Genomic DNA, 25,578 nt, shown 5'->3' on the forward strand with positions numbered 1-25,578 from the left:
CTACACCACTGTCACAACCTACTGCTTATACTCAAGTCCCAGGCAATAGCCTGCATGGACAGACAGGCATCAGCGCTTGTGTTTCTCATAACACGTTTTGAACATTCTCAACATTAATGTCAGTTCTCATGTACATATACGAGTGCTGCACTGATACTGCAGCCAGTCCATGTGACGTGTAACGTGTTCTTTTGCAGTGGTGGGAGTCAAACTCAATGTGTCCGCCTGGATGAACAGCTTCATGAATGCCACCATGAAGATAAACGTAAGAGAAACGGCTCCCCTTATCTGAACATGTGGAAGCCATTTAGTTACAGGCCCTGTAGACAGACTGATATTGCAGTCTGGAAGCAGAGAAGGCTTGACTCACTCTAATAAATGATGCAAAGCCCATTCGGTGAATTCTCAGTTTTCATCTCTCACGATTTCCTCCCTGCAGTGCAAGGATGAGATCTGCGGCTGCCTCAGGAATGATAAGGTACCAGCCAGTATGCTCAATGCGTGCTCTAGCAAACGCAGCACTGGGGTTCTAACAATTCAGAATTTTTGGTTTAGTTCAGATTGTTTCTGACCATCTTCTTTGTCATGTTGTCTGTATTTTGATCAGCACGTGGACTGTGTGATACTGGACGACGGGGGCTTCCTGCTCATGTCCAATCAGGACGAGTATATAACACAGGTCAGAGGCCCAGCACTCTCACCAGTACTCTTCACTAGCAAGAGAACACATAGGGATATGATGGCAGAATTGACAGGGTTGGTTTGGCCAAAAAATCAAGTGTACACTCTTTCCCCCTAACCCCAAACGTAGCAGATCTGCCAAGACAAGTTCAAATTTCCGCAATTTTCCCCTTAAATCCAGTGTAGTTGATCAGCCAAGACGTGGTCAAATATACTCAATTTTCCTCTTTTCCTGAGCATAGTCGATCATCCAAGACGTGTCCAGTGTCCAGAGTTTGCTTCTTTAGTTTTGAACTGGAGTCTAATCTAGCTAAGAAGTAATATATGCTTATAGACAAGCTTATAAGGCATTTCAGTAATGAAAACACTCAAAACCACAAATATCGCTGCTAATATGATGTAAACATGGCTAACCAGGATTAGATCTATTTGTGATTTTATGCACACAAACACTTAACAAAACTGCAAACTGGATGAATATGTGGTTGAGGAAGTGTTTAGTGTTCAGCAAGTAGCTCCTCCACAGTTCGTTTAACATGCACGTCACTTCACCTTTATCTCTCTTCTAGGTCTCTCATTAATTTATAACCTTAATCACCCGTTCAGTTATGTGATTGACCATCTGGCACTACAGGACTCACACGAATGTTTTGAGTCATAAAAATCAAACATGTTTGAAAATCTCTGAAGGCCTCTGAATACCTTAGAGCTATATTGGAGGGCTAAAGATTCATTTTTACCTAAGCCTCTCAATCACGTTGCTTCCAATCAGGTTCCTGAATGGGCAAATCGCTTAAAATCAAGGTTAAAATTGGGCTAAAAATCACATGCAGGCCTGGATTAAATAATCAGATTGAAATGCTAAATAATCTTAAATAGACTTACTCCCAAATGTGGTTTCAGACAATGTATGACATACTGTTACCTATGAAAACAGACAAAAGTACATTGCATTGCTAATTTATTAGTAGTAGAGGGCATTTTGAAGCCTGACTTTTGTCTGTTCTGTTGTCAATTTTTAGAGATAACTGTATAGATAACAGTACATTAGATCTTTAATTACTAGCAGCTTGACATGACTTGATATTTAGACATACCGTTTACAGAGAGTTCAACTGGTGGTTATAAGCTTGCACTGCTTGCTAGCTGAGTTAGCCTCATAGCAATTGCAAAACTGAAGAAGAAAACATTTGTGTAAAAGAAAACATTGTAAATTTGTAAAATTATTCACCTAACTTTCATTTTAAGGCCTGGACACACACAGATATTTGGCAACAACTTTGGGAAAAATCTTACTGTCACATTTTATAGTTTAATAATACAGTAATAATGCTCTCTCTCAAACACACACATGGCCTTCCATGGCAATGAAGAAGATAAGCAAGAATGGAATGTAGATGGGAATCGCATAAATTACTGCAGTGTGTGTGTGTCTCTGCAGTGTGACTGCAGTGCGTCATGCTCATTGCTCTCAGCTGCCTGCTTTTGCACATAAATTTTAATGCTGTTACAAAACTCAAAATGGATTGGATTATCATGTTTTATTAATGTGTCCAGGCCTGTAGGTTCCTTGCATACTGAGGGTAACTATTATGAAAGGCTCCTTAATGCTGAAGAAATATAAATTTTATTTACATAGTGATTGTTTCAGACCCAAGGGTGCTCTCCAATACATCTGTACATTAATATATAAATGAAGAAAGAATACCATACGTCATTGATTTAATTTTCTGTCAACACAGCTATTAAATATAAGGTAGTCAATTAAGGAAAGGAAATATGTGAAAAAACAGCAGTTTCCAAAACTGGAGTTATTGACTGGAATTATTTAAAGACATAAACAAAATGGGACTCATGGAAGACCTGGTAGACCACTAAACTGTAAAAATAAACTCTTAGTATGTAAAAACATCTTAGATCTAGTCAATATATCTGATATTTCTCATTTTCAGATTGTTGTAAGGATATTATAATATTATTTCACTTATTTCCAGACATCTCACTGTATTGTCAGTTAATTTTGCTTGTTTCAAGCATATTTCTTAAAACAAGCCAAACTATCTGCAATATAGAATCAATCATTGAATGTGCTCGGCATTATTAGAACACAAGTAAGCAGAAAATGCAACTAACTTCTTAGACTGAACTTTGAAGTTTTGCAGATTTCTTTAAAAGACTGAAAGCAAGTCTCCCAAAAAGAATGACCGCTGTAATAAAGGCAAAGTGTGGATACAATAAATACTGAAAATGTTAATATTATGTTTAATTGTTGAGATTTCTGTGAAAGTTTCTGTTAAATATATGTTTTCTACTTATTTCCTGTCACTAAAGAGTGAATGGCTGGTACTTTTGGCTATTATATCTCTGACTTTTGCATAGTACTGTCTGTAAATGAAATGGCAGCATGTATATGACAATGAACAAAAAAGTAAATACTGTCGTTTATCTCACAGTATCACAGTGTCATGCATCTATGACAAAAGGACTGGGTTTATGTGAAACGTAAGAAGCTCTGTGTGTTTGTGTGTGTGTGTCCTGTTCAGATAGGACAGTTTTTCGGTGAGGTGGACCCTATACTGATGATCAGTCTGGTGAACACATCACTCTACTCCTTTAATAAAACCTACGACTATCAGTCAGTGTGTGACCCTGAGAGAGAAAGCAAGGCTGCTGCTGGGCCCCGATCCATCTACGTGGTAGGAAACAGTGTTTATGTGTGCACGTCTTGCAATATTTATACACTTGTATAATTGCATGCACAAATCCATCAGTTTTATATCTAAGTGCATGTGTATATGTGCTCTATTCCAGCCTACTATAGCAGACATGCTGAGCCTGGGCTGGTGGGCCTCCACTGCTGCCTGGTAAGAGGACCTGTGTGGTTGACTCAGTGTTATCTAAACTCATTCAGCAGATAAAGTAAGGTTGTGGTGAATGCGCTGTTTGTTTTTTTTTCTTTTTCTTAGGTCAATGCTACAGCACATCCTCCTCACTCTCACTTACCCAAGTTTTCTAGAGGCAGGTATGTTTTACAGCAGACTGATTCAGTACCTCCTTCTCTTTCTGTATACAAACACCTGCGAATCAAACACACTGCAGTGTGAGGATGTGTACATCACCAATTTTTAGTTACAACTACCATGTAGGCACACTTTGTGGGTTGCTAACTGTTATCTGTCTGTTGATATGCACATTGAATTAATGGAAAGGGATCACCGTAAGACCACCACTGACCACCAGATGTTATTTGGGTGGTAGATCAAACACCCAGTGATAACAACGTGGTAGTGCGATGGTAGGGAGATGGTAGGTTGTATGGTGTTGTTACGAGTGTATCAGATACAGCAACATTGCTGGGGTTTTTAAACACTGTACACTTATTGGCCACTTTTATAGATACACCTAGGGTACTCTGTAGACGTCTTTACAAAGACTCTGCAAAGACCACCCTTCACTTATTTCATTTCCAGTCAAAACAATCATTAACTGCAATTTATTCATTTTTCAGGAAATATTTCTGAGGAGATTAGATTGAAGATAATCCACTTGCATGAAAAAGGGGAAAGGCAAAGGAAAATAAGTGAAAAAACAGGTTCAGTTCAAAAATGTATTAAAAGATATAGAGAAATTGACAACTATACCACAAAAACTGTCACCACCTGATAACCAGTGCTTAAAGCTTTTGTCTTTGTGAGACTTTGGTCTTTGGAGAATATCAAGCTCCGCTCTTGCTTCAGATCTGAAAAATCTGAATTAGATTAGATTAGATGTTTGCTTCTACTGTGAGAAGAAAACTCAATGCTATGAGTCTGAAATGATGTGTAGCTGTCAAAAAGCCACTGATAAGAAAAGTGCCAATCAAACAAAGAAGCTGATGGTGTTCTTAGAACAATGGACTGAACACCCCAGACTCCAGACCTCAACATCACTGAATGTGTTTGGGATTATTCGAATCATGAAAAGCAGAATATGCAACCAACTTCTAAGACTGAACTTCAGAGGTGGAAAAAGTGCAAAGGGTGGACACACTAAATACTGAAAAAACATATATTTAATTGTTTCGGCTTCTGTGTAGTTTTTTTTTGTTAGATATGTTTTTATTTATATTTTTTGGACACTAAATAATGATGAATAACTTGTTCTTAATGGGCAATTTGGATGGAAATGAAATAAATCAGGCATGCTCTCTGAGTTTTGCACAGTACTATACACTGTTGGTACGCTTAATAGGTGCACAGGTAGAGGCTATAGTTCTTCCGAGCACAGTTTGTGTATCTAGCTCTTCATCAGCGGGTCTAACCACTGAAAGCTGGATAGTTTTGGTTGGTGGATTTTCTAAACCCAGTGGTGACAGTGAGGTGTGTAAAGACCCTGGCAGCACTACCATGTTCAATCCTCGTGCACCGGTACATCACACACTGACATGCCACTGTGCTGAGAAAGTTCAACCTCCAAAATAATATCAGGTCATGGTGGTCCATAGTTGTCCTCCACTGACGGATGGGGGGCTTAAGGTAGGATGCATAATAAACTGACAGCTAAGTGTATGAGTATGTGTGTGTTGTGTGTGTTTGTTTTCCAGCGTACTCAGAGGAGGACCTCTCAGATGCGTATTCCAAAGAGAGCTGCATAACGGAACAGACTCAGTATTTCTTTGAGAATGATAACAGGTCATTCCAAGGTGTGCTGGACTGTGGAAACTGTTCAAGGTGAGGGCTCAGCGTAAGTGTGTGCGTGGCCATTGCGTCTCTGTCCTTTTTGTATGTGTGTTGTAAGATGATGTCATTAACCTCCCCCTCCCCCTTTCCTGGATAATTGCTCATCCCAGTAAGTCGTCTCTCAGTGGAGTCTTTTGGAGCAGGGCGGTTGTCCTGCTCTTCTTTCCTCTCTCTCTCCTTGCTCGGCTCACCGAGCCTCCCTCTTTTCCTCTCTCTCCACCCGAGCCCCCGTTCCATTGATGTGTCCGACATCCCGCCGGCCGTAAATCCTGCCATGGGCCGCTGTGACGGAGCTCTGGTAAAGTGAGAGGCGTCTGGAGGGTTCAGCTCGGCGCGAGCAGCGGCCTTTACGAGCCCCACGTGTGACTCTGCGGACGATAGTTTTTCTTCTATGTTAACTACTTTAGACATGTAAAGTTTAACGAGAGCCATAAAGAGAAATCCATTTGTGCGATCGCAGGACCACGGGCCGCTCTTTCAGAGTGTGTAATTCAATCTCACCCTCACACACACATCAGTGCCCCCTGTTCAGGCCTGAGGAATGCACCGCTCAGAGATGTGGAGGAATCCTGCAAAGAAAAAGGTGGAATAGACCTCAAAAATCTGAATTTCAAATCAAAAACTAGAGAGGTATTTTTAAACCCTTAAACCCCTAGGGCCTGTAAGAGGTCCTGTGCTTAATTCTTCACTCTCAGAACTCCGTAATTTGCATGTTAGTTCATAGTAGTTACTGAATAATATATAGTAGTTACTGCATAGTAGGTCTTAACCGCTTAAACTTCATTGACATCCACATCCTGAGGTTTATTAGTCAGTAACTATACAGAAAACAGTGCGAATGACAGAATAATTAAGTGACTATTAAGATGCAAGAGTGAGTCACAGAAGTCTGGACCAGCCAACAGGTCCATGAAGGTTAAAGGGGGTTAATAACTGGGTAATAAGCCTAGAGTGTAAGGGGTTAAAAGTAATTGTAAGCAGAGTTCTTGCAGGTTGACATTCCATATGTAAAGTGTGTTAGTCATTTCCCAAACACTGTGTACCTTGGGGTACTTTGTGTTTCAGTTGAATTTCACTTAAAATAGAGCAGAAAAAAAATCCAGCATCTTACATGCAATGGTGGTCTTTCATATGCAGTAGATCAGGTTATCTAAGTGCAGCTGAAGCGCACCCCCCCCTCTCAGCCTCTCCTGCTCTCAGGAATAAAGCATTCTTCAGCGGCCAGACAGGCATGAGTGTGCTTCTGAGCGTGGAGCACCCTCATTTAGACGGCAGGATATGTAGCGTTCCTTTCTTTTCTCTGATCAGCTCGGGTTTTGTGTGTTGCAGGTGTTTTTGTAAGTGTATGCCAGTTTAGTGTTTTTGTGTGTGTTTGTTTTTGTACATTTTCAGGACAAAGGTCGGAAAAGTAAGCAGCAGGGATGCATCAATACCAGTACTGGTATTGAGTATCGACCCGATACAGCACTTGTTAACTCGGACTCGTACAAAAAAATACATTGATGCCAACGTCTGAACAAATGCTGAACAAATAGCTGAAGCTGGAAGTGAATGAGGGTCTGCTTGCACAGAGAAGAGCTACTGATGCTGTGGCAGTCGGCACTTTAAACATTCTGCCTTGGCATATTCCCCGCCATGCATATACTGTGCAATTGTAGCCCATTTTTAAACACACAATCACAGCCAATTCTCCAATATTGGTGGAGACATGTAGGCTAGCAAAACAGAGGTGAGAAAGTCGTCATCTGTAATACTAAATGTCGCTGACTTTGCTGACTTGACTCTGTTTGACTGAATTGTCAGATATAAATGTTATGTTGATTTCTAAATTTGTCTTTGTAAAATAGCTGTAGAGAGACCAAATTGTCCTACCATGTACGTCACCACCTGGTTTTATTTCAGTGCACAGTGTGGCACAAGTTAGCAAAGCAGCGGTACAGTTTCTCAGTGTGTTTGCTCGGTACTCGGACATGCAGCATGTTGTTTTGAATGAAACAGGTTCTTTGAAAATTGTCCATAGATTGAGCTGTCTGTGGGGGTGATTTAGCCTCGGATGTGTTGAAAAACACAGAGGAGGAATATAGGATCAACACTATGAAACATACTTTATTTACAGCTGTATAGAAGTGCTTTTCTGATGTGGAGCAAAGTGAAAGATAAAGGATAAAATGTGTCTTAATTTTTGCACAGGCCACATTTTATGTTTTGTTTTTCCCAGTGTGTTAAATTCAGCACACACACACACACACATTTACTAAGCCGCTTATCCTTCTGGGTCACAGGTTAAAATCAACAAGTAAAAAATTGTGCATTAAAATCGCTCTGTAAAGGATGTGTAATTTGGCCAGGGTCACCCAAAATTTGTATATGACTGGTGTGTGTGTGTGTGTGTGTATGTGTGTGTACGCATGTATAGTCACTGTTGGAACAAGAAGGTAACTTTACAGGAGAAGGAAAAAAAACTTTCTTAACTTTTAATGGAAGCTAATAGAGAAATGATTCATTACATGTTTTTTCCAGCATTTCTGTTTCCATTTCAAATTATGTCCAAAGCTGAGAAATGACAAAAATGGAGATACAGGGTTTGTCCTGACAACAACAGTATATATAATAAACATAGGGCATACGTACGACCACATGTCCTGACATTGTATAAAAACAAAGCCGGGCATGTGTATATTTGCGTGACCCGATGGCTACTGAGATCAGAGGTTCGTTGTGCTCCGCTGAGCGTGTTCAGCTGCAGTAAACAGTCAGTGATTACTGAGGGAGCAGGTGAGATGTAATGGAGCGCTTTCACGCACACACACTCAGACATAGAGTTAGTTTCTCCACACACACACAGCACTACAAAGCCATGACTCACAGTTCGAAGGAGGGATAGCTGAGAGAAAACAGAGAAGGATGTTGTAAAAGAAACACTGGTGCCTGCCCAGAAAGCCATTCAGCGCTGACAGCGTGTAACAAGCCGCAAACCAGCGCTGCTTTCCAACAGAACACGCTGATCTAAGATTACCTCCGCTAAAGACTTTAGCACATGTCCAGTATGTTAGCATGAAGAGAGCTCATAACCCAGCCAGTAATGGCTTGTTTAACAAAGAATTACGCTGACCAAAGCTTTGTATATATTCACCAATCAGCGGCTAAATGATGAGATTTGCACAAGCTTATAACATTTACACACTTAAGGCTGCTGGCATCTGGACCGTGACAGTGGGACAGTGTTGTTTCTCTGGATTTTCTCTCTTCTCTGCCTGACGACTGTGTGCTTTTGTGTTTCTGTGTGTCGTGGTTTTCCAGAATGTACCGTGCCGAGAAGCTCCCCAGCACTAACCTGGTGTTTCTGATCACTGATGCTAAGAGCACCTGCCTCTCCTGCGACACCAAACCTCTGAGACAGGCTGAGCAGCCCTGTATCCTTCTGTAAAATCTGTAAAACTCTGTTATCTGTGTAAACACTGAGGCCCCAAAGGACTTAGCAGTCTGCCTGTTGTACTGTACAGTTTATCGTTGAGTACTGCTGAAAACGTACAGAGAAGCTGAACTCGAGTGAAAGTATGAATAATTTGTCAAAATCTTACTTAAAAGTGAAAGTATGGGGTCATCAATGTGCTTGGGTAAGTCAGCATGTATCAACATTTAAACATGATGAGGTATATAAAACTTAAAATGAATTCTTTAGGGAAAAAGTACAATTAAAACTTTTCTTTGTTTGGGGGAGCATGATGTCATGACATAATTGTCAGATGTCAGATTATGTCATAATCTGTGGTACTAGGCCTCCCACAAAGACAAATTTGCTAGAAAACAAGTACTTTTAAAGTATAAATGAAAATGTATGAAGTAAAATGTATGTTTTTGCTCTAGGAAATGTAATTGAGTAAAAGTACAAGTATTCTATTTCAAAAACACTCAAAGAGTTGTACAAATCTTGCAAATAATACTTAAGTACTGTAACAAAGTACAATTTTCCACTCTTGAGTACTGCAGAGTTCAGTAGCACATTCTTTATGAAATGCACGGTACAGGGCAAAAGTATGGAAGCAAGAAATCTTTTAAACCATTTTTACAATTAAGTTATTATGCCAACAACCTAGACAAGACATCTATTGACATTTAGATTGACTAAAGATTTTTTTTCAGTTCCACTTTATTTAGAAAGCCCCAATAGAGTGTCTACAAATGGGGAATTACAACATTTTTTTTATTTCTGCATAATACAATTGTTAAGATGTAAATGAAGTAAAATAAGAGTTTGATGTGAAATGCTGCACTGTGGAGAAACGTACAGACTCTGATTTCTTTACAGTGGTGGTGAATGGAACCAGGAGTCACAATGTGTGCAGCGTACATCTAACAATTTTATTTACTGTTCTAAATGATCAGTGAACATCTTTTTATAGTTTTTATATGTAATGTTGAACATATTAAAATAGAACCTTACAGCGCCCTGCATGTACCTCTCCACCGTGAGTGGATTTTAAAATTACGTTTTAGGCCACAACTTTCTCAAAACTATCATTAAACAATGACATTTGTAACCATTCTTCTTGTAACCAACTTCTGTGAACTTTCTGTGAATCACTCCAGACGTCTGGTTCCTGTCACTGCCACTGTGAACAATTCTGAGTCAGTTTCTCTAGAATGGAGCAATTCTTATCAAACCACTCAGAATGACTTTGCTTACATTTAAAATATTGCATGATGCAGGCATTTTGAAAAACAGGTGGAATGTCCCTTTAGCAAACTATCTAAACTGATTCTCAACCGGTTTAGAGTTAGGATTTGGATCAGGATTAGGTTTAGAACCAGGATTGGTGTTGAGATTAAGGTTTTGAGATAAAGATAAGGTTAAGATTAGGATTACAGCTAGATTTAGGGCTAGGGAGAGTGAAGGTAAATTGAACAGATAATAGTTGAATGAAGGTTAAATGCAAGATCAGCAACTATAAATCGTCTACAGAGGGCTGTTTTTGAATATACTCCATACTGGTGAACAGAAAAAACTGTTCTTTGTTGAGGGCAGTCCCTAATTTTGACCAGATGTTAATTGTTGTAATATTGTAATAAAGCCCTCAAAAGCATCTGAATGTGAGAATAAGGTGGATATGATCAAGGGGGCAATAAATCTCTTCAGGATGAACACCAGGAGCAAAGGAGCAAAAGAAATTGTACACTAGTCAAAACCTTATGTTAATAATCATATTGCTGTTCATTATCTCCTGTGCTTATCTTCACAAAATTATTGTAGCTTCCAAAGTGTTTGGTTAAAGTATTGCTTTCTGCCCTATGTTGACTTCATGCTGCACATCGAACTGCACAGTTTAGAGTTGTCGATTCACTACAGCTGATTTAGGTTATGAGTTATTTACAAAGCTCTTCATTCCTTGAACAAGGTGAATTGAAGCAGGGTAAGATTACTGAACACAGGACTGGAAGATTAGAACACTGCATTACAGACATGTTTATCTATACTGTACTTTCAAAGCTACACAAATCAGAAGCAGAAAATAACAGTGAGATGATGTGTAAACAGTTTTTTTGAAGAATGTTTTGCCCTAATGGTTTTCAATCAGCTACTGGACCAGACCCGTGTATGCTGGCCCACAATCCACGCTACAGGAAAGGCCCAGATGTCTGCTTTGACAACAACGCTGATGTAAGTTAAACACACACAACAACAGCCACAAGACAGTGGAAAAAGAGGGCATGAGCTATTTTTGTTTGCTTTGTCTTTTGGCTGATTAGTTTCTTTCAGCCACACACTCAGGCACATGCACAGATGGACCCCAGAGGGGGCTTGAGTGGTACTAAGGGGCACTTATAACTTGCTAAACCAAGTCTTCGTTATTGTAAAACAGATATGGCTTTATGCCAGGCCTTGTGGAGCAGTTAAATAGAGTTATCATTCTCTGGCTTATAGTAAAGAAACAGCATAGTGGATAACATAACAGCCTCGAAGGGGGTTCAGTTCCCTACTTTGACAGTAATGCTTGTGAAGAATTCCTAACACTACGTTTGCTTTCCTCTGAAACATGATAACTGTCTCTCTCAAAAAGAGTGTTTGTAATATGCTGCATATTAAATTATGTCTAATGCACATTTTAATTTTTGTTTCATTTGCATTTTTTCATTGAGACGCTACCCCCTCAAAATGTCTGTGCACAGACCTGAACATATTCATTGATGGTCCATAATTAATAGCGCTGTCCAAGTCTGCTTGTGTTTATCCACTTAATCATCTAAAAATGTTTTTTGTTATTATCTTTTTTTAATTGTTTGCTGCTGTTCTGACATCTGTACATAGTGGCTTTCTATTAAGGTGCCTTTTTTCTCTGAATATTAATTTTCTGCTTTGTGTTTTCATGCTGACTTGGCTTACTGTTTGCAACTGCATGACTTACTTTCATCTAATTTCTTTTCTTCTTAACTTATGTTTATGCTCCATCATTGGCTGCATATCATACCCATCATTATCAGGATGAGCCCTTGTGTCCAATCAGTGCCTCTTCTGCCTTGGCTTCAGCTCCGCCCATCATTTTGCTGCTCTTTCTCATTTGTGTTTGATGGTCAGTTTCATTTGCTTCATTTTAGCACATTAGAAATGTCCTTACTAAATACAGCATATTAAACATATAAGGCATAACTTTGACATTCATAAAGCCCAACATAGCTGTAGGCAGGGAGCTTATGCTATAATACATTAAATGAGAGGTGAATGGCCACAAATGGGTCAGGCTGTCCCCTGCAGTTGCCCCTCTGTGAAGGTAGAGGGATGGAGAATCAGGACGCCACAGCTTTCCCTCTGCTGTGGCAATAGGAAGTGGAGTTTCTGTTCTTGCCCTGAGAGATTTTCAGGGAAATAAACATAGGAAGTTCCAGATGTGTTTCCGCTCTTTTGAGGATGGCCAGCACTGATGACAAGCCTCCCTTTACTCACGCCAACACACACACACTCAGACACACACATACGCATTGGCAGATACACTCACACATCAGCACATATAAGTACCTGGCCTGAAAAGAAAAAGTAGATTTTGTATGAATTTACAGTAGCAAGGCGATATAATTAAAATAAGTACACTGTAAAAATTATATCCTGGTAAGTAAAAACATTAAAACAGGTCAATACATCTAATATGTGGCATTATGAGATTATGGTAAGAGCGTTATTACTCAATTTATTTCTGGATGTTTTAGCTTGTTTTAAGAAATCATACCTAGAGAAACTGTATATGTGTAGAAATGATTTGTCTATAAATTATTCTGTTGGCAGGTTATTTTACTTGTTTGAAGAAATAATGCTTGAATCAAGTGAAATTACCTCCCATGGAATAAGGCAATTTCACGAAATAGAATTATTTAGAATATGTAAAATGCCTAGAATTAAGTTAAAGCTGCACTATGTAAGGTTTTTGTTTAAACTTATAGAAGTAGCATTACGGATGAACAAAAATCCACGTTAAAATTTAGCATCCACACACTGCTGCAAGTCACCCCATAAAGCCTAGAATAGTTGCTTAAAAATAAGAGGTGTCGAGTCATACGCTTGTACGCGTGTTATAACCCTTTACGTACTAACATCACACGCACAGGCTCAGAAAGAGGGTCCAGCTCAATGTTTAGGTCTTAAATGCAAAACCAACACTATACTGATGAAGATTTGATAATTGTAGATTTTACTTACATCCTCAGAAGACGCATCTTTTGCTGATTTTTGACAGAGCTCTCTTTGAATATTCTTTCAGAGTGCTAACATTCATCAGAATTTTCCACTCAGGGAAGGGGCACAACCAATGTTTCAAAAATGTTCTTTCTGGCACTCCATGCAATTTTTACCAGAGATCTTTTACGAGAAATTTTACATAGTGTAGCTTTAAAAAAATCATATAATATTCTTACAACAATATCATAATGACAAATAGTTGCTATATGGACTAGACTTTTTTTTTTGCGGTAAATTTTCTTCAAAACATTGTCACAAAAAGGCACATGCATATGTTCTAGCTATTTTAGCCCCTTAAACCATGGGAGAAACATGCATAACCTTTTGTCTTTAGGGGGCAGGGCAGACAGGGCAATATTTGTGGTTGACCCTAAAAAGAAAAATACAAATTAAAAACATAGGTAAGTTATAAATACAGTTTTTAAAAACATTACACTAGATTTTGTTACCAAAATAATTAAAAAATAGAACTATAAATGGGAGATTTTATAAATTATAAGTTTCATCTATAAAACTGTACTTAAAACTATAAACTGTGCTTACTATAAACTTACTAGCTTACTGGGGCCGTACACGCAAGGATACATCTTCAGTAGCTATACTTAGGGATGTAATTGTACCATATTTCATAGTCCGGTATCTATTATCAATTAGTCAATAACTGGTGTGAAACTAATATGTCAGCTACGTATTCATGAGAGACGAGCTCACGAATGTTTAACTTATTTTCACTTAGAAAATAAACAAAATGTAACCTAACCACAATTTTGCATACAACTGTACACTTTTTATGTGTCTAAGCTATAAAAGCGTCACTAACGTTGTCATGTTGGCTGCAGGAGGATGCGTCTGACTGCGGTGGCGGCAGCAGTTTGACTCCCTCTCTCCTACACGTGCTGGCCCTTCAGCTACTGCTGCTCTGGCTACTTACTGGACCCAGAGGCTGCTCGTCCTGACAAGTCCTGGCTGACTGACCACCACATGACAACAGATTGACCATTAGCACAGTTAACCAGCACATAGACGACTGGATTCTTCACACATGACCAGCTGCTATAGCACCATCCTAGACCAGTGTGCAACTACAGACCGACCACAATTACAAACAAACAGCAACACAGACACGAAATACAGCGTCACTAACACAGACTTGGTCATGTTCAGAAGCACACAAGTACATATACACAAAGACAATGATGCAAAGTGTGGCACACACATCCCTACACACTACATGCATATCTAGTGCCAGAGGCGAGCAGTAGAGTGTCTGCAGTGAGAGGGACCCTCTCAGCAGCCTGCCCCATCCCAGCCAGGACACAAAGAGGAGAGAGAGAGAGAGAGAGAGAGGCGCTGTTCTAGTAGAGAGATCAGAGTTAACTGGGTCAGCGTCATTCTCAGACACGAGTGTGTTCCACCCAGGCACTTCAGGTCCTCTGGATGAAGAGAAAAGACTATTATTCTACTAAAAGAGCTTGTCTTTTTTGGATTTTCGCTAGCGTCCTTTAATTTCCTTTTGAAGTCACTGAAAAAAATGAATGCTGGGACTCTCATACTGCCATGCTTAAAGAGAGAGGAGGATGCTCCCAGCAAATGTAGCAGTTTTTTCTTCTTTTTTTTTTGTGGTGTTTTTCTGTCTGCCTGTTACTGCTGCACTCGTTTGAAGCTTGCAGAGGTTTGATCCTTAATCTGAATGTCTGACCTGGTCACACATTTGAATGAAATGGTGTGAAGCACCAAGTCACAAACTGACTGTGTGGGCAATTTTTGTATGTAACCCAGTTGCGCATAAACGGAGCCATTCAAATGAAAATCATTTGAAAAGGATTCAGAGAACCTTTAGTGTAGGGGTTTTATTCTGGCACAAGTCAAACAAATCTATGAGTCCCCTGGCTAAATCGAATGTGCTGCATGTTTTGTTTTTTTTTGTCCAGTCTCCTGGCCCAAGCTACTGGACCATTGTGTTTTATTGTCTGTCATCCAGATACTTGATCTACTAGAACTTGTTCCAACATGAGTTTACCATGATATCATATGGATGTCCATTTCAATCACTTCCTTTGTGTGAACCACAGATACATGCCAAACTCTGAACAATGTCCGGTTTCTCATGTCCATTATCCAGAAGGACACTTCTTTGGCCAAACCTACAGATCGCTGAAGAAACTCCCACTGCGTTTTTCTCATGTATTTATTCGCTTATTTATTTATTTCATCATTCATTTATTTATGAAAATAAGATTTAAACAGGTTAAAATGAGATGATACAACAACCATCATCAAAGCTCTCAGTTGCAGTTCCCTTAATTTAAAGCAAGCGTAGTGTCTGAGTGTTTGAAAGCCCTGCCAGTTCTAACCACAGAAAATAATACTGCCAGCGGCAGCATTAAATTGAGTTATTACAACCTTTCCTGCTGTGTCCACAAATACAAGCACATGACTGCACTGAACTCCTCTAGTGGAGCTTTTTCCGTTTTTATTTGGATTAGACACATTTGTTGAGGCTGTGGTTTTGTCACACTAATAACGTTAAACAATGCTGAATGTTTCAGGTGAAAAGTTCATGTGTCAAAGTGATTGCCAAATGCGTGTGAAATATGGCATATTGAAATATACTTTTTCGTGAATCTGTAGCATAGTAGAAGGGCGTATGTGGGCGGGTGGAGACGCTGCAAACTTGGACAAGTTCGTCAGACTGTTTCCCATGAGCAAACTCACTCTCGAATGCGTCTACTGTATCATGTAGCATCATATATGCATTGCTCTTATGAGTCTCCAAAAGCTTTTTTGGAGGATTTGTAGGTCTAGATTTCTCGCCTCAGGCCTGTGGAAGATGTCATAGCATGTTTGCATTCAAACGCCTCACTTTAAGAGGATGCGTGGTCTGACATGAGCCACGGAGAACAGTGCGTATACCCCTTGGTGCCCTGTCCAAACTATATGTATATAGGCTAACCTAATGAAAAAGTATATGGACACTGCAGTGTTTGTCTTTCACTATGTGTGCAGTACCAACAATACATCCTATATTGTGTCCAAAAAAGCAAATAATCATGAATCAGTGATATCTATTATAAAGCTTGAATGGAAATTTTGGCAGTGCCTATATGATTTCTCATGTTAACTTGGAAGTAAATGCTTATGCGGGGATTTCATTGACATGTTTTCATGTTGTACCATTTTAAAAAAAGTTTCATTGTTTCATTTGGAGACACTGCATAATATCGTTAGGGCAGGTTACGAAAGCGCAGTTTCTCCTTATGATAAATGTCACATTTAGAGAGGGAAAAAAAGAATATCGGCATATCTCGGGATTCCTGGGTTCCCATAACAGGATTCCACTTCACATAAGAGGAAACGATAAATGAGCTTTTTTGGCTGTGTTCCTGCTGTTACAAAGTACATCCACAATTCACTACAGCTCACAAAGAAAGGTACTGTGTAACACTGTGAACTTGCATGTATTGCTAAATGTGTCTACCCAAAAGCACCTGAGCCCCCTTATGTAAAGTGGGATCAGTAGATGTTTTGTTTCGTGTGCGTGTGTGTTTTCTGAATGCTGCTGTCGGCTGCTGCGCTGTCCTGTTGGGCTGCTGTGTGTCTGTGCTCCGGAACGTACCGCTGGTGCTGATGATGCTCGATGTGCCAGGAGGGTTCTCTCGGAACATGCTTTATTTCTAGAGTGTTTATTGAAGTTGCTCTTAATCTGCGTTTGCTGGTGTGGGGGGCGTGGCCTGTGCATCTGTAGCCCCACCTATCTTTCAGGTTGCGCTCTACAACAGTTTACTCTTTTGTGAACTTGACAAGCCTGAAAACGATTTTGTATACATTTGTACAATGTTATTAAAGAAGACAATGAAAAAAAAAAAATAAAAAAAATAATGTTTGTAATGAATTCAAATGTGTTAATTCTTGTGCAAATATAATATATTCACAATAAAAGTTTATTGTTATTAAATGCTGCCTTGCCTTGTTTTTAGATTGTGGTCGAAGTTGGCTAAATCTAGCAGTGTGAACCCTGAACGTCTGAAAGTTGGCGCTCAATGAGTTATAACGTTGTCACAATTAAAACAAAGACACAAGCACACATGGACACAACCAACATCAGCTAACAGAGCAGCTAATGTTATCAGAGACATAATAGGAGGAGAAGACAGTTCACTGAACGGGAAAGCTTACAATGCTTGACTTCACTGTATTACTGGAAGTCCCACTTTTTAGCAAAAACAGCCAATCGCTATATGTGGACACCTGACCAACACACCTTTAAGAGCTTGTTGGACATCCCATTCCAAAACCATGGGCATTAATTTGGAGTTGGTCTTATAACAACCTTCACTCTTCTGTGAAGGCTTTCCACAAGATTTTGGAGTGTGTCTGTATGGATTTATGTCTATCCAGTCAAAAGAGCATTTGTGTCTTTAGGAACTGATGTTAGACAACAAAGCCTGGCTCCCAATCGATGTTCCAATTCATCCCAAAGTTGTTCAGTGGGCTTAAAGTCAGGGCTCTGTGTAGGGCACTGGAATTAACGGACCTCGCTTTGTGCACAGTCATGCTGGAAAAGGAAAGGGCCTGCCTGAAACTGCTGACACACAGTAGGAAGCATATAATGGTGTAAAAAGCCTCCGTATGATGTAGGGTTAACATTACCCCTCACTGGAACTAAGGAGCCTAGCTCAAAATGGCCCAGACCACTATCCCTCCATAGGACATACTTCTGGCCACATGATGTATATGTGCTTGCATAGTAACCAGAACAGCTTGGAAAAAAAATACACATTTTTTGAGCCAAATACTATAAACTATGCTGTTTCTGTGTCTGTGCATAAGTATTGTGGAAAATGAACTGTGTACATACATTTTGAGTCTAAATTTTTTAGTAAACATATGAAAGAAACATCAGATGATTTCCTCCACTAATGTTGGTGTGTTTTTGTGCAAGAAACAAAAAAAAAGTAAAAAAAAAAGTAAAATATTAAAAATTTATTTTTACTTCAGGATTTTAGGTTCAGTTAATGTGCCTGTGTGTGAAAACCCCTTTACATACTGTAAGGTTTTCTTTCACATCCTGCAGACACTCGCCATACTGCTGACACTGATCCGGCAAAACTAGGCTTGTCTAGTCTTGTTTCCTCTGAACATATATTTTACATATTGACAGCTGCCAGAACGTGAGGAGAATTTTGGCAAATATTATGAAATTTCTTCTGACTCAAAATCACTGACCCCACCTTTAAATGTTAGAGTGAAAAAGAAAAAAAGTTATGGGCTGCATTACATTACCATCAATCAAAGGGAATTGTTTCCAGTAATGTATGATATCATAGTTTTGTCTTATCACTGTTGTGGTCTCTAGTTACAGAATAAAACATCTGAAGCTGGCTGGTCGCTCTAAGCCAAGCCTCAGACATCTTGAAAAGTAACTTATACAACATTCATAAAGATAAAATACTAATAAAGCCTGCGTGACAAGTTCTGTTGAGTGACATGTCAGATAAAAGTACGAGAATGAGAAAAGTATGATCAGAGATAAACCAAAGATATCAGCACAGCAGTCGTTTGCCCTGAAAGCAATTATCTGAACCATCAAGGCCTGTTTTTGAAATGATGTCCATTATAAATCATTCAGATGCATTGTTGCAGTAAATCAGATGAGTTTCAGTTGAGGAAAGCCGGCTTTATCAGACCATTATTTTCTTTTATTAGCGTTCATGTATGTTTTCTCTTTAGGTTTTCTGTGGATGTCTGTAACATAAAGGGGTTGTAGGCAGGCTGCATGTGCAGAGTACAAGGAAAACCGCGGCTCACGAGGCAGTTTGGGCAACAGAGACTTTGCAAAACAAAGAAGGTAAATTGAAGGTATATAAGGGAGAAAAAACAAGTCCAGAAACTCTTCCTCTTCAACCAGAGGCTCAAAAGCAAATCGGAAGAGGTCCCAGAACCAGGCTAATGAGTAGGAGGCCTCTCTCTCCTTAAGACCTACATGTAGACCACCCACTCCAAAGCAGGCCCTTCTAGCAAAGAAGCTACAAGCACCTCTTTAGCCTCCTTGGAGCAGAATGACTCACAGTGGTGGACCAGGTAAAGCCAGCACTCTGACCTCTCTGGCAATTCCTTATTCTTCCTGGGGAGGTCAGCTGGTGAGCAGGGCTTGGTGGAAGCCATGTGGTGTATGCTACTTGCCGCATCCTTCAAAATCTTTTAAGGGTAAGCAGCTTGTAGGCAGGCTGCATATGCAGAGGAACTTTAATAGGGGCAATCCAACACTCACAATAGGTTGGGGCCTATAAGTAAATCCATGAGCAATAACCAGGTACAAAAGCAGAGGTCAAACAGGACAATATTAAGCAAAGAGAAACACGGCTCTGAACTCAGTTTGGGCAACAGAGACTTCCCAAAACACTGAAATCAGGGTATATTAGGGCTGCTCGATGACGGCAAAAACCATAATCACGATTATTTTTGTCAGTATTGAAATCGTGATTATTTAACGTGATTACTTATTTACTTTGGAAACATCAGGCATTTATTGAACTTTTAAAAAAACGTTTTAACATATTGAGTTTCAGTTGCTTAAAAAATTCCAGAGTCTTAAACAAATTGGTCGTATTGCCTTGTGGTGCAGACACCGCTGTGTAAGAAATCTTGCACAGTATTTGTTGTTTTGTTGTTATTCCTCTTTGGACTCATTGAAACCAAAGCACTTCCAAACAGCTGAAAGGTTTTAGCTCTCTTGTTAACCAAAGACTCTTTCAGTCAATTTGGCTTGAGCTGAAATAGACGTGCCACAGTCTGGCTGAGAGTGAGTTTGGCCTTTTAGGGAGGGGCGAAAATGCACCGCTGTAAACAAAAGGGGTGCACTAGACTTATAGCATAACACAAAATGAGAGCATTATTGCAAAATAGACTGTGGCACAATAATCATTTTATCTTTATTATCTTGTTTTCATAATCATTGGAAACCAAAATCACAATTCAAAATAAAATTCGATTAATCGCACAGCCTTAGGGTATACATACGGGAGAGTAAACGTGTCCATAAACTGCCTGCAGGTGTGTATTGATAGATGGGAGGAGCCAGGAAAGAGCAGCAGCAGGAATGAGCCGTTCCAGACTGGGCAGATAGTCTCCAAGTAGAGTCTCCCAGAGGGGGGAGACATTGTGACAGTCTGAATGTCCTCTTTCGTTACTTTCAGCAACTGCAGTTACACTAAAACTAGCTTCCTGACATAAGCTTTTATTATGACTCATTTATTCTGTTTTGACCTGTATAGATTCACAAGTGCCTGCCAAATCTGTGTTTAATCAAAAGTATTTATACAATGTAAGTGTTGCACTCAACCTCTGTGCCAGGGCAGTGCAGACTTTCCGTACGCTCACAGGGCAAAAATAATGGGATTGTTATAATGGGGTTGGCTGGGGAGAGTCATAAAATATAACAGCACATAAAATAATTAATAAAATAAAATAGATCATTAGTGTAAGCAAAAAATCTTGATTAAAGAGCAGTTTTGCTGTCTCTGTAGGGGTGTATACTCTCACTGGACAATTGATTAGGCACACCCCCCTTGTATTTACAGTTATGGTACATTTTCTCAGGTCTCTTAGCAGTTACACACTGTCGTCTGTCTGTTTTTGTTTGTTTGTTTGTTTGTTTGTTTTTTGTTAGGACCACTACTGAGCAGGTATTATTTAGTCATCCTGAGCACTGTAGTGACACAATGTGTGTTTTGCGCTGGTACAGCTGGATCAGTTCTTAAGCACTGTGTTCACCTTCTGTCCACGCTGTTAGACACTCCTACCTTGTTGGTCCACCTTGTAGATTTAAGGCCAGACACGATAGCTCATCTGTAGCTGTGTAGTTTGTCTTAGTCATCCTCTCGTCCTTCATCAGTGGCCACAAGATGCTGTTGGCTGGATATTTTTGGTTGGTGGACTAATCACAGTCCAGCAGTGAAACTGAGGTGTTTAAAAACTCCAGCAGCACTGCTGTGTCTGATCCACTCATACCAGCGCAACACACACTAACAAACCAACTCCGTGTTAGTGTCACTGGAGTGCTGAGAATGATCCACCTTATAATTATCCACCAAATAATACCTGCTCTGTGATGACCACTAGACACCACCCTTCATTTATATAATCTTTAATCAAGTAATGTTTTTATATGTAAGTTATTATTTTTTTCAGCATCAGGAAAAAGCAGAAATCATATTTAACAGAAAATTACACAGAAGCCTCAACAGCTAACTATAATTTGTAAATTTTCAGTATATTGTGTTTCTAACTCTTTACTTTCTCAGGATCTGGTGATCTACTGGGTCCTACAGGGATCCATTGACTTACATTAAAAGTAAAGTATGTTGTTTCCTTTTCCGGTAAAGTTACCATTTTGGAGATACAAGGTTTTGTTCTGACAACAGCGATATATATATATATATATATATAACAAAGGAAGGGTGGTCTCTGACTTTTGCACAGTGCTGTATACAATGATTGGGTTTCATTAAATGGACAATTAATGTAGATACTAGGATGCTGTACCTAATAAAGTGGCCAGAGAGTTTATTTTAGTATATCGTTGCTGTCTTGATAAAAACTTGTATCTCTGAATAAGTTTGTAAAAGAATGAAAAAACATCTGAACATTATTTGTCATTAATCTAATTAATCTAACACACATCTTTTCACACAATGTAATGTGTGAGCTAAAAAATAGAAGCTTTCATATGACAGCAGTGATGTGTTGATGTGCTCTCTCTCTCTCTCTCTCTCTCTCTCTCTCTCTCTCTCTCTCTCTCTCTCTCTCTCTGTCTCTCTCTCTCCCTTGCCACCACCAGCAGACTGAGAAAGAATGCCCATCAGGGGCCCTGCCAGTCCCCCTCTCTTTAAGGTTAGCACAACCATGAAACAGCCATTTCCTGTTGGCTTTGCCCATCTCACAAACAATGTCGGCCAAAAAAACCATCTCACCCCTGCATCACGGAGGACGTCGCCGCCAGCAGATGAAACGCCCACTGATTGGGGCTGACGGAGCGTGGGCCGTGGACCAGATTTGGGGTGAGGAGATCTTTTCTGGAGTTCACCGTGGCCTCTTGATTGCTTTTAAAAGCCTATCTGTGACGACAGGCTCGGGCTGCTTTTTCCAGCCCATTGAGCAGAGGTGGTCCAGATGTATGTGGGTGTGTCTTTGTACAGCTTTTAAGAGTGTATCGTGTTATTTCTATGGTGCTTTTTGTCAGGGAGGTGGAGTATTTTATTTGTTTTGTGTAGATGGGAAGGATGCTTTTAAGGAACGAGACTGAGGGGTCTTAGATGGTTATCTGGGGTGAGATGGGGGAGGGGTGGGGGGGTCACAGTAACCAGATATCTTTGCTGGTGGCACCAAGGTTGTGACCTCACATATAGTTACCATCTCAACACATGCCAGATACACACCAACAACAAACAAACTGTGAAAGGAAGACACTTTATTTTCTCGCCCTTTGGAGATGACCTCATGACTCTCATGCAGGTCCCAGAGCAGAGCTAATCTCACCATCTAAATAATAACAATTTTTGTTACACAAGGAGAAGGAATCAAGATTTTCCTACAGAGGCATCTTTACTTAGATTGGTTCAATGTTTAGGCTATCTTTAGTAATATTTAACAAAACTTGCCAAGGGAAAATCCCAGGATCATTTTACTGACCATGGCAAGATTGACTTAAATCTATTTACATTGAATCCTAGCAATAATCCCTTAATGTAATCACTGTGGCACTTTGGTTTATATTTAAGTCAATGTCTAAATACACTTCATGGACTTCAAACTACAGTTTGCCTGTTGCTAATAGAACTATATTAATGCTGTTACCTCTAACCAAGTCTAATCATTGAAGCACATTTAGAAGTGTGCATCTGAAATATATATTGAAGTGTTTTATTTCATTTTAGGTTCTGATTTGTTAACTGACCAATATTTTTTTTTATCTTTATCTTATATAATTCTGTCTCAGATGCAGCTGTCTTCAGGCCAGACCACCCTGCTTATACCCTGCCATGCAGACAGTTTGCTCAGTCAGTCCTTCTTTAGCTTCTTGAACCATGTATTTGCTCTGGTCAGTAGAGAGTAGACGGTCAAAAAATGTCCTGTCACTGTCTCGCACTTCATGGCTGTTGTAGTGAGAATAAATAAAGCGCAAGAGAGTAACAGGAACTTCATATAAAGTTTTTTTCCAGTACCATTGTGATGTATTATGTTTCACCAAGAGGCACACTAGACCTGTGTAATATTGTGCAGAAGTCTTTGGCCACCCTTTTATTTTTTTAATTCGTAGTCAAAACAGTCAATAAGTACTAGTTATTCATTTTTCAATGTCAGAAAAAAGCAGGAAACACATGTAACAGAAAATTACTCAGAAGCCTCCAACATATCAATCTATCAATCTAGCAATTCTGTATAATATTAAATCAATCAGTATTTAATTTATCCACTCTTTTGTGCATCCTATCTCCACTGTAATGCATCCATCCTTCCAATCTTAAAACCAATGAACTACAGTTCTCCTAACAAAAGCTGCTCCCAAAGTTTTAATGACATAATGTTTCCTTTCAAGGAGACACTAACATACATACAAGCAACCACGCAAACACGCCTTAGCTGCCTTGTAGATTTCTTTCTCATGTTCATCTATGACTAAAAGAGATCAGACACCATCAATCTCAAGCCTTTCTGTCCATCTTTCCAGTGTGCGACAACTCAGCGCTGTGCGTCTGAAAGGATGTATTACTGTCAAGAAACTGAGAAAAGCAATGGAGAAAAAAGTTTTCTGGACTGATGGATGACTGATGTCTAAATGTGAGAACTTTCAAAGTAATAGAAGGCAGTATGTACACTGCTGAAGAATGAAAGACTCTTTAAACCATGTCTACAACCATCAGTCAAGCATGATGGAAAATCAGTTCAAGTCAGATTTTTTGAATGCTGATAAATATAAATAAATTATACATAATGCAATGCCCTATGGAAAATGTTTGATTGGGAAGAAATTCATTCTACAGCAAGATAACAACCCCAAGCACACTGCTGAGAAGATTAAGACATACGTATGAAACAAAGAAGCTGCTGGTGTTCTCAGAACAATAGACTGACCACCCCAGAGCCCAGACCTCAACATCACTGAGTGTGTTTGGGATCACTTGGTTCGAGAGAGGCAGAAAATGCAAACAACTTCTAAGACTGAACATACCAATTGTTTACAAGTATTAAAAAAATCCCTGCAGATTTCTTTGAAAAACTGAAAGCACGTTTCCCAAACAGAGCTATAATAAAAGTGAAGGATGGACACATTAAATACTAAAAATATTAAAGCAATATTCAAAGAACAAAAAGCATGGCTCGTGAAATACCTACTTTGGGTCACTTTACATTTTCACCACAGTCCTTATGTTTGGCCACCTGTCTCACATTTTGCATCTGAGAATGCCCATATCCAGTTAACTCTGATAACTGGAATGAGTGCTCAGTAGTGTACATGCAAAGACAGAGATTTATTAGTTATAATTTTGCTGTAATGAAATGTTAATGAGAACATATTGGCCTGTCCCTGATGTACTCCTACTAGAGTCAGTGCTCATGACTGCAAGTCCTCTTAGATGATTAGAAGTCACATGTTATTCTCATTACACTGGCTACAGTAATCAGCCATTAATATGCAAAAGGGCCATAACTATCCTATTGAGCTTTTCTAATGACTTAATGAGTAAGGCAGGGATGAACGTTTTCTGACCCATCAAACATGCGCACACACACGCGCACACACACAAATAGAACCTAACTCTAACATGCTAACTGTGTTTCTTTGATGCAGTAGATGTAATAATGACTTTAATTTGTGGTTCAGCAGGGCATGTACACATGTGGGGAATCAATCTTGAAACGGGGTTTAGTCCAAACCAGAAACATGACCACATAACCATGTACTTATACCTTATTAGCAATTAGATCCCTGTTCTCTCTCGTTCTCTCTCTCTCTCTCTCTCTCTCTCTCTCTCTCTCTCTCTCTCTCTCTCTCTCAATATCCTGCCAAACCCATGATATGCCAAAAGGAGTTTGTGCTACAAAACTACAAATCCCATTTTCCTCCTTTATTGGTTCTCCTGAGGCTGTCCAGTGTAATAACATTCCAGTTTGGGAATTTCAGCCAAATTCCAGAGAGGAACATTACAGGGATATTTTTAACGCTAGCCTCTGAATAATTCAAATTTATTTTAATGAAATGCACTTCTCAAATCACAGACATTTACAGACATCATGAACCCAAACATGGTCTTTATAATACTACATGGATTAGACTCTACAGGAACCTAGTGTGCCTCTCAGTGTTTTCTAAATCAATCTCAATGCCAAAGAGAACTTTCTTTACATTTCAGCTACTAATGCTGATAATAATGATCATTAATTCTGAATGAC

At 39.4% G+C, this 25,578-nt stretch overlaps 1 protein-coding gene across 2 annotated transcripts in view; it reads left to right on the forward strand.

The window, feature by feature from the left end:
- Positions 1–16,992, forward strand: part of LOC118817770 (voltage-dependent calcium channel subunit alpha-2/delta-1) — a 130,514-nt gene extending 113,522 nt beyond the window's left edge. For both annotated transcript variants that reach the window (XM_036584684.1, XM_036584683.1), the window contains 10 exons: positions 198–265; positions 440–478; positions 608–679; positions 3,225–3,377; positions 3,493–3,545; positions 3,648–3,703; positions 5,264–5,390; positions 8,700–8,812; positions 10,976–11,058; positions 13,965–16,992. In XM_036584684.1, coding sequence (XP_036440577.1) covers positions 198–265; positions 440–478; positions 608–679; positions 3,225–3,377; positions 3,493–3,545; positions 3,648–3,703; positions 5,264–5,390; positions 8,700–8,812; positions 10,976–11,058; positions 13,965–14,081 — 881 coding nt within the window. In that variant the 3' untranslated portion in view covers positions 14,082–16,992. The remainder of the gene's footprint in view (positions 1–197; positions 266–439; positions 479–607; positions 680–3,224; positions 3,378–3,492; positions 3,546–3,647; positions 3,704–5,263; positions 5,391–8,699; positions 8,813–10,975; positions 11,059–13,964) is intronic.
- The last annotated feature ends 8,586 nt before the right edge of the window (positions 16,993–25,578 follow it).

This window comes from Colossoma macropomum, unplaced genomic scaffold (genome assembly GCF_904425465.1).
Source record: "Colossoma macropomum unplaced genomic scaffold, Colossoma_macropomum, whole genome shotgun sequence".
Lineage (NCBI taxonomy): Eukaryota > Metazoa > Chordata > Actinopteri > Characiformes > Serrasalmidae > Colossoma > Colossoma macropomum.